Source organism: Cebus imitator, unplaced genomic scaffold (assembly GCF_001604975.1).
Source record: "Cebus imitator isolate Cc_AM_T3 unplaced genomic scaffold, Cebus_imitator-1.0 Scaffold6, whole genome shotgun sequence".
NCBI lineage: Eukaryota > Metazoa > Chordata > Mammalia > Primates > Cebidae > Cebus > Cebus imitator.
Window position 1 is genome coordinate 5,646,634 of NW_016107321.1, and position 9,982 is coordinate 5,656,615.

At 48.0% G+C, this 9,982-nt stretch overlaps 1 protein-coding gene across 2 annotated transcripts in view; it reads right to left on the bottom strand.

Annotated features, from left to right (window-relative positions):
- Positions 1 to 9,648, bottom strand: part of FNDC1 (fibronectin type III domain containing 1) — a 109,143-nt gene extending 99,495 nt beyond the window's left edge. For both annotated transcript variants that reach the window (XM_037741818.1, XM_037741826.1), the window contains exon 1: positions 9,525 to 9,648. In XM_037741818.1, the coding sequence (XP_037597746.1) occupies positions 9,525 to 9,633 (109 nt within the window). In that variant the 5' untranslated portion in view covers positions 9,634 to 9,648. The remainder of the gene's footprint in view (positions 1 to 9,524) is intronic.
- Between the last annotated feature and the right edge of the window lie 334 nt (positions 9,649 to 9,982).

Sequence of the window (9,982 nt, forward strand, 5' to 3'; positions counted from 1 at the left end):
GGGGCCAAAGCAGATGGCAGACGGCGAAGAAGGACGTGCTGTGGAAAAGATGATGCATAGTCTGGAAAATGTGTTGGGACCCTGGTTTGTATCTGAGGGAGTTGGGGAACTACTGGAAGGTTCTGTGACATTGTGCATCATTAGACTCACTGCAACTGCTGTCCTGAGACTGGAGTGCTCTGGGAGGGGACAGGAGCAGCGAGACTATGGAGAGGTCACCGCAAAAATCCAGGTAATATGGCTTGCACCAGGGTGGTGGCCGCACTTCCCTGAGATGCCAAATTGCATGCCAGGACTTCTCCGTTTACAAAAAAAAAAAAAACCACTTGCAAGCTAACTGCAGTGATCACAAGCAGAATGGGCAAAATACTTTTTAAAAATAGGCTTTGGCCAATCCCAAAAGGTGACAGTGTAGAACTGCATTTATATGACATTCTTGAAATGACTAAATTATAAAATGGGAGAACAGATTTGTCTGGGGTGGATGGGAGGAAGGGAGGTAAATGTGGCTCCATTAGGTAGCTCCAGGGCTTTCTCACAGAACGGTCTTGCGTCTTCACTGTCCTGGCTGGGTTGCCACCTTCCAGCTACACAAATGCCGCCTTTAGGGGAAGCTGGTGGAGGGTGCATGGTACGTCCACCTTGCTTCTGTCAACCGAAACAACAGAGAGGGAGACTCCAGGAGAAAATGATGTTGATTTAGGAGTGTGTATTGCAGTGGGAATTTGTATGCCATGGTGAACTATATGCATATTCAGGGAGTTAAAGGAAGACAAAGGCTTTTAAAGGGAAAATAAAGAAGACAGTGATTGTCTTGAGGTAATTATCCTTAAATACAAGGATCAATGAAGAGGGTAGCGCCAGTCTGAAGATGGACAGGAAGTTGCTGGGGAGATGTCAGGTTGTCATGGCCTTTTGCAGGCTTGCAATTTTTCAGTCTTTGGCGAGAGTTCTTGGAACCAGACATTCGTGCATGAGAACCCTCCCTTCCTGGCCTTTCCTGGCTCTGTCAGGGTTTTTAGCACAAGTGATTCCATGTTGATCCTGACAATGTTCATGCTTCTTATCACTGCACAGAAATCTATGACTATCTCAAAATTAAAACTTTTTTAAAACATTTTTTGGAAAATAGCATTTAAGCCTATAGTGAAGTCCGAAACCCCAACCCTTATGTCTGGGGGTGGGAATGGGCACACCAGAATCGGCTGTGAGAACTCATCACTGAAAGCTTTCCATGATGTGCACTGAAGTAAACACAGCACGCTGGCTTCTCTGTGAAGGGCACACCTAAGCTTTCTGTCCTCTAAGTGTGGCTGACACGTCATCGCCAGCACACATCCATCACTGGAGGGCGAGCCTTCTCTGCACGGGGTTTTATTTTATATGTGAGTCTGTGCCACCGTGGCGGCTTTCCCCACTCTCTGACAGAGTACCACAAATTTCATGGTGCTTTTGTCAAAAGAAGCTTCTCCTCCTGATTCTTCAGAATGGGCTCACAGTGAGCCCGTCTGCCCTGGGTCCTGCTCTCCCCTGTCTGGCTAGAGTGGCTTCTCCTGAGCTCCTAGGACACCAAACCTGTCCACACCTGTAACACCCCATCCACCTCCTTGAGTTCCGCCATAAGTGACTGTGGCTGGGGCTTTATCTCCAGACAAATGTGGGGTCATGACAAACGGGGAGACGTCGCTGCACACCCTTCTCAGATACTTTATTAAAATGCTAGCTAACTGCAGCCACAGTGCTAGTGCTTCAAGTACCCACTATTCACACTTCTTCAAGGGCAGCCCGTGCTCATCTCCACTCTGTTTGCAGATTTAGTAGAAGTTTCAATAAATTATGTCAATTCATTTCCTCTTTTCTTTTTTTAGATGGATTCCTGCTCTGTTGCCCAGGCTGGAATGCAGTGGCATGATCTCGGCTCATTGCAACCTCTAACTTCCAGGTTCAAGTGATTCTTCTGCCTCAGCCTCCTCAGCAGCTGGGATTACAGGCATGCACCACCACACCCAGCTAATTTTTGTATTTTTAGTAGAGACAGGGTGTCACCATGTTGGTCAGGCTAGTCTTGAACTCCTGACCTCGAGATCTGCCCACCTCGGTCTCCCAAAGTGCTGGGATTACAAGCATGCACCACTGCACCTGGCCCATTCATTTCCTCTTTAAGCCAAGTTACTTACCACTCCCCACACATGAACTCCTAAAATTACACAAGGCCTTTCCTTGGGAACCACACTGAATTCTGCCACAGACCCACCCCGACCCCAAAGCCACTATACTCAACTATTCAAGACCTGCACTATAAACCAATCCTACCAGACTGCCAACATGGGAATACTTGAGACTCATGCTATCCTGGAGCCCCTTCCAAAATGGCACTGATCTAGAACATATGAGCCATTTCAGAAAACATGGAACCAAGATGATTCTTCAAATGAGATAAGACAGGAGGTGACACAATATAGGTATTGGTCTATATTGTAATAAAGAAAGCCCCAAACAAGTAAGCAAATATAAAAGAAGCCCTCAGTGGCCACCAACACTATGGATTCAGGTCAAACCCCAGGACCTTCTTGAGCTGACTGCCTCCTACGCCTCCAACCCTGAATGCAACCATTGCCCCAGAGCAGCACTTAGCACAAGCGACCCGGAACGTTCCTGGTTCCTCGCATGTGCCTTCACACATGCAGCGTGGTCTGCTCCTCCACCTGAGATGTCCTTCCTCAGCATCTTTCCCCAACTAATGCCTATGCCCTTCTCAAAACCCAGCTCAAATATAGCTGGCCTTGACCTCCCAGTCAATTCACCCCCAAGACACCTGTGGCACCTCTGTCCTAGCACATATTACCTGTCTGCCTTATCCTAATCCAGTCCTTCCTGCCTGTGTGTCCTCTGACAGCAGGGACTATGTTCATCTGACTTTGCATCTTTGTCTGACTCCTGGTAACCCTTGCTGAATGAATGAATGAATGAATGGACATCCTTCAAATGGAGACTCCCATAAAGTTAGAGCTGGAGGGCCCTTCACAATATCTAGGTCAATCCCATCAATTTGCAGCTGAGAAAACTGAGGCCTAAAGGGTTATGACCCACTCAAGGTCACACAGCCAAATCAGTGGCTCAGCCAGGACCTAATAAACCAGATGAAGGGACATGGCACCATGAAACAGTCCCTAAATAAAACAGAGCCCAGCACTTAAATGGCACATTTCTCCAGAGAAGTTCAAGACATTTTAATGCTATGAGCATCAGTCTCACCCACCTCTGTGAGACACAGGGAGTTGTCAACCGTGTACATTAGCCACTAATGTTTCTCAGCACTGTTCTTTGGTCCAGTAAACAAACCTGAATGTCTTAGCACACGGTGTGGCACTTCCGGGAGCCTTCTGGTTAAATACAGCCTCAAAGGTTCAAAGTTGCGATTCCCATGGTAAAGATCAAGCACTCACAGACAGCCCCTGACGTTAAGTGGGGAAGAGCTGAGTAACAGGTTAGACACCGAGCACCGGCTTCGAGGAGCTGACAGGCGAGTTTTAACAGAGCCACCAAGGAAAGGGGGCTTTCCACAGTGAGGACCCTGCTCATATTCCCGGGCCAAATCCATCTTGTAACAGAGGCTAGATTCACTGCCACTCCGTCCTAAGTTAAGCCCCACTGGAGTTCAACACATTTCAGTGCCTGGCAGAATCACTTCTCAACAGCCAACAGCAATGTTACAAAAGTAAACTCAGGAAGGCATGCTGACCAGATCAAAAACATGAGTGCTGACCCTCACACCCAGCCTAGAGACGAAAACAAGAGGATACAATAAATGTTTAAACCAACCAGAACAGGGGTGTCTGCAGGGAGAGTGTGGGACCTGGGTTCCAAAGACTAAGTATTAGATTACAGACTTTGGGAAAACCAGTTAACCTCTCTGACCTCAGCTCCCCCCGTAGCAAGATGAGAATGTTACTGACTTCCCAAGGTCACTGCGAAAATTAAATGAAATAACAGAGAGAAATGGTAAACTCCATAACACTTTAAACTTCCAGTTATTATTAAAAGGAAGTGAAAATGTACACCTAAAAACTCCTCATAAAACCGAAAACAGAATTATGTCGACTGTACTTTATAGAGCATGAGAATGCCATAATTAAATCATTTCCTCCACAGAGAGGAAACCATAGTAAAAAAAAAATGTGTGCGGCATCTACTTTGTAATTAACACAAACACCTCTCAAGTTATTTTTGTACATTTATAAGGGTAGCATTATTATAATAATTAGAATACTACATAATCATCATAATTAGACATTATAATTGTAATATTACCCTCCCTTGATACAAAAAGTGACCCTGAGGATGGAGAGGAGAGTCAGAGGGGACCCATCAGCGCAAAGGAGGCAGTTTCTGAGTCTGGCACCCTTGTGACATCCCAAAGGCTCACTCTATCTTTCAGCTGCTGCAGCTTTGGTGGCGGCCTGCAGAGGCACCAGCGCATCCCAACAGCCGCCGGGCTCCTGACCCCAGCTGAAGGTCTAGGCAGTTTCCTTTCTCACCAGTGCTTATTTGAATTTGCTAACACGCAGCCATTTCGACTCTTAATGAGTGATTTGTCCTTTCCAATGTAACATTTGAAGGAAGCGCCAACGAGCAGAAAAACTGCCAAAAGGCAAGCACTAAGGGAGAAGCAAGGCAGACAGCTGGATGTTTGGCCTAATTTGCTCATCTCTACAAAGCCACAGCTACAGCTAAGTGCTCCTCTCCAACCAGGGCCGCAGGGAAGGGCCCGCGGGCGGTGGCTTCGCCTCCAGAAGGCCAGGGGCGCCCTCTAAGGGCCTCAGAGCGCAAGTGCTGTCCCGGCCAGGGCGAGGGAAGATGCAGGTTTTTCATAGACAAGGATAACATTCAGGAGGAAAAGAGGGTGCTCACGAATGTGAATAACCAATACCTCCCTGATTCCAAATGCTCTAACATGCATCCACAAAAGTTGGTAAAAGAGATGGATGAAACAGTATCCACCACTGTCCCCAGCGACCCAGTTCTCCTCCCCGAAGTCACCAAAGTTTGCAGTTTCATGGGTGTTCTAACAGACGCACGCTATGCACTCACAAGTAGATAAATACACACACATATTCTCTTCTCTCCATTAGTTTTATACCTTTAAATGCCTCTATTTTTAACTGAATGAAAAGCTCCAGATAACAGTTTAATTATAACTCAAGGAATCCCCAAGTTCCATGGGGGACAATGAAAAGAGGTCTGCTCCTTAATCAGCCAAAGGTGATGAAGCCTCTCCCGAAATGTTTGTTTCCAGACTCCCTGCCCCACCCTCATCCCTTGAGGCAGGGAGAATGGTCCCCCAAAGATGTCCTTGTCCTAGTCCCCAGAACCAAGGATGTGGGCACCTCTGGAAGGTGGAAAGGGCAAGCAAGGCAACAGATTCTCCCTTAAAGTTCCAATGCAGACCTTGATTTTAGCCCAGTAGGGCCCATTTTGGACTTCCGATCTCTAGCACTACAATAAAGCTAATACATTTCTATTGTTTCAAGTCATTAAGTGTGTGGCAGTTTGTTACAGCAAAAGGAGATGAATGCACTCCCCTTCCCCTCCTGTTTTCAGGGAGTGGGTCTTTAGAACTTAAATATGAATGTGAATGGTCTTGGTAGGGCACATTGATCATGTTCTGGAAGTGTCTGGTGATAACTTTCCAGGGATGTGAATTGTCACTCTGCAATCCTATCACAACCTCTGATTCCACAGGAATAACTTTCAAGATCAGCTGATGAACAAACAGGTCTTCCATCTGCCATTGGCAGGCTCCAGTATACCAGATAAAAGGTGAGAGGGTCTCACCACATTCTCTCAAAGAGGACTGAAGGAAGAGGGAATCCCCAAAAGCCTCACACAGGTTGAGCCACAGGAAAGCTTCTAAAGGTTTCCAGAGATGGAAGGAGTCTCCTTCAATTGGTCTATTCCAGAGCAGAGACTGGCCCAAGGCCCCGGGGTGCAGGACAGCACTGCCACTCATGCCCAGGCACCCTGATTTTTAACCTACTTCCTTCCATATATACCAGTGTGTCTCAGACATTTTGGTGCCTGAATTATCTTCTACTCTTAAATTTATGAGGATGCCATGGAGGTTATATGTCTGTGGGTTTTATCTGTCCTTACTGAATCTACTGGGAATTAAAACTGAGAAAAGCCTAAAATATGTACTTACTTATTTTAAAATAACAATAATAAACCATTATATGTTGACATAAAAATATATTCTTATGAAACATAACTGTTTTCCAAAACAAAGAGAAATGAGTGAGAAGGGTGGCATTGTTTCTACATTTTGGCAGATCTTTTTAGTAGAATATCTCCAATCTGCTTATGCATTCAATCTATTGCAGTATGTTGTTTTGGTTGGAGAAAATCCAGCCTCACCATATATGTAGCTGGGCAACTATTTCAATAGCCTTTTTGGATGATTTTGAAAAATCTTTGATATTACACCAAAACTCATCAAGTAGCCATTTCTTAGAATCTGAACGAAGAATGTTTCATATTTTGTTACATTAAAAATCCATTGTGTTATCATGCTCTTTGAATAGATCTTTTACCCATGCAAGATTGTTGTAAGGCTATACACTGGTCATTTGGATCTGTTGGTTTATTTGGTTATGCAGATCAGCTAAATGTTTACACATTTTGTAATATGGCATTTACAAATCACATTCATTTATATCACCATTGATCTCACATAAAAAATGTAAATATTCGGACAATTTCAAGCTTATAGTGATGGAAATAAATTGGCAAATTCTAATTTTCACTTCAAAGCTCAAATTTTATCACTGCCAAGAAATAATAGCAGTTATTTTACTAGAAGTAGCAGGCTCCCTTTGTTCATTTTTGAGAAAACATCTGCCAAACACCCAAGTCAGAATAACTCTAGTTTGTCTGTTGTCATTCTTTGTGGTAAATATCACATTCCATTAAAAAAAATCAGCTAGCTTAATGCACAGCTCAAGTGATCACACCAGTGCTTCCCCTTCGGGTTGCCAATGAACTTGGTCATCAGCAGTAGTACCTTATATGTCCTTCCCATTTATTTACACTATTAAAAAGACACACATTCAAAGATACAGGGATTTGGTAAATTAATAATTTTACTGTGGCATCAAGGGCATTCTTAATGAAACTAGCAAATATTTTTTAACTGCAAAGGCCCCCCCCAAAATTCAATAAGAGCATGGTGATGTCTCTGCCTTGATTCACAGTAAGGCACTTGCAGTTTACCCATCAAGCTTTTACACCCTCAATGCAAATGTCAACTGTGAAAAAGGAAAATAGCATCTTAGTAATCTCAGTATTACTTTGAAAATAGTTTTGACAGGGAGAATTCTCCAAAAGCTTTTTTGAAGAAGAAAATAAAAATCATCCGTAACCACCCTAAGATATCCACTGTAAATATGTGCATATGTGAGTTCATCCACACGTGTTTAGAAAAATGGATCATCCCAGACTAGCAGGCCCATCATAATTTTAATGTTTGCATAGTAGCCTATTGCAGGGATGGATGCGTGTGGGAGAGGGGGCACTGCTTGCTTATTTTGTTTTATGTTTAATTGACCGTACGCTGAAGGGTTTATTCAGATCTTCAGTGTGCCCTGCTTTAAACAAAGTCCCTCTGGAGCTATCATGTCTGTCATTATTATGTGGTCCTGGGTAACTTCCTTACAGAGATTCTGGCCCCAAAAAGGTGGGGGCGGGGGAGTGGGGCTCGACACAAGCAGCTCGCTTGGTCCATGCATTAATTCAGCCAGAGAGAGGGAGCAGTGTGCCCATGATGTTGCTGTCAAAAGGAGTCCATGAAAGAAATGATGTACCCCATGATTTCATCCACAGCATGGGGAGCTATCTACAGGCTGCTATGTCTGTTTCTATCCTTCTATTATTTAATTTAAATGTGGTAGATGTTATTCTGAAATGTGCTTGTCCTCCTTTGCCCACCTCTAGTCTGCTCATCATTTTACTGCAGCTCCCACGTCAACACAGTACAGAGAAGGGCTGGGAAGCGGTCCAACCCCAGCATTCCTCAGCTCAGTGATCCACAGAGCAGAAGACGAAAGAAGCAACAGTGCAGATCGCGGTGGGTTTCCGGGAGCTCTCTCAAACAACCCTACTCGGAACCCACTCGCGTGCAACCCACGGGCAGGTGGCAGAGGAATCGGAAAGGCAGAAGGCTGGAATCGCCACAAAGCCAGGGCAGCACTGGTTCCAGTTTCAGACCATTTTCAGAAACAAAAACTCTTCCAGCACTCGGAAGATTTTAACTTAGAAAAACAAAAGCCAGGAGTTGTAGGTGGGGAAGTTGGAAGACTTAAAATAGTTTTATTCCTCTCAAGTACTGTGCAAAACAGTCAGTGAATACTTTCTTAGAGATCACTAATGGGAAGGAAAAGACCCTACGGCAGCCACTGCCTTTATGAAAAAGTGGCATTGGCATCAGAATACCTGGTAGAAACCTGAACCAAGCACTGGGATGATGTATCTACCAAAAAGTCACAGAGCAATGTGGCCCCCAACTTTTCTTCCTTTACCCCGAAGAGAACAATACAGACACTAAATAGCATCCTAAAGCAAGTGCCCTCACTGGAATAGTATCTGACAATCATTGTCTGCTTCTTGGAGTTCTACAAACCAATGACCTAAAAGCCACAGTTTCAAGTTTAAAAATGCCTGCACGGGAGGTGGGAACAAGGGCCGCCAAAGGCTTAGGAATGAAAACCCCGCCACAAACTTGTCTCTCTCTGCAGGAAACTTGCAAGAAATCTGACAAGAGCTCGCTAGCATTTTCTGAAAAGCACTGCTCCCAAAGCAAGCATCCATCCTGGCTGTACCTCAGCCGTCGGGGAAGGGCGAGCTTCCCTGGACTCGACTTTCTCATTTCCCTCTCCCTCCTCTCAAGACAAACATTTTCTCCCAGCTTGAACGTTCCCGCGGGCGCGCGGGCCTCTGCCGCCTGGAGCGGGGCTGGCACTGGAGCGCTGCTCCTCCCGAGCGCAGAGACACCCGACGGCCCGCGGCAGCTCGCAGCCTTTCCCCGCGCCCTTCTAAAACAGCCCCGCTCTGCCTCCCTCCGGTCTCCCGAGTGCGTCCTCGGGAGGGGAACGCGAAGAAAGAACCTACGCTCCCGGGAAATTCTGGGCAAAAAAGACATTCCCCCAGCCCGCACGCCAAAAGTCCCTTTGCCCCTCATCCTCCGCCCCTGTGCCTGAATCTCCCAGGACGCTTCGAGGGCTGGAGCCTCCGGACCCCAGGGAGGGCGACAGCAAAGTTAAACGCCGGCGCGCTCCGCTCCCCGGGCACCGAGGCGTCCCCGCTCCTGCCTCCCACGCAGGGCGCCAAATGCCCCGACCCGCGAGTGACGAGGACGCACAGGTTAGTGACACGAAGAGCAGCCAGCGCGGAGCGGGACAGCGGGGCCCCAGGGCAGGCGGAGTCCCGGGAAGCAGAGGAGAGCCGGGGGCCTGGCCGGGCGCGGCGCGTACCTGGGGCCCCCGCCGAGGAGGCGACGGGGAGCAGCGCGGCCACGAGCAGCAGCGCCGCCCAGGGCAGCTGGCGCGGCGCGCGCAGGGGCGCCCCAGCCTCGGGGGCCATCGGGAGCCCGGGCTGGGCCGGGGCTGGGTGCTCGCGGCTGGCCAGGGGGCGCTGGCCGGAGTCTGGGGAGCGCGGAGGCGCCGCCGTCCGTCTGTTCTGCGCGCTCTGCGCTGTGCCTGCCGCGCCCCGGCCCTGCGGCGATCGCTCCCGGCCGCGCACCGGCAGCCGCGCTCCACCACTGAGGCCGCCGACCTCCCGCCGCGTCTTTTAGCCGCGTTCGGGCGCCCCCTGCCGGCAGGCGGGGCCGGGGCCGGAGGGGCCGGTGGGGGCGACCCCGGCTATGGGGGCGGCGGGACCAGGGCCGGAGGCGGGCGGAGCGCAAGGCGTAGGGGCCGGGGCGCCCCGGACT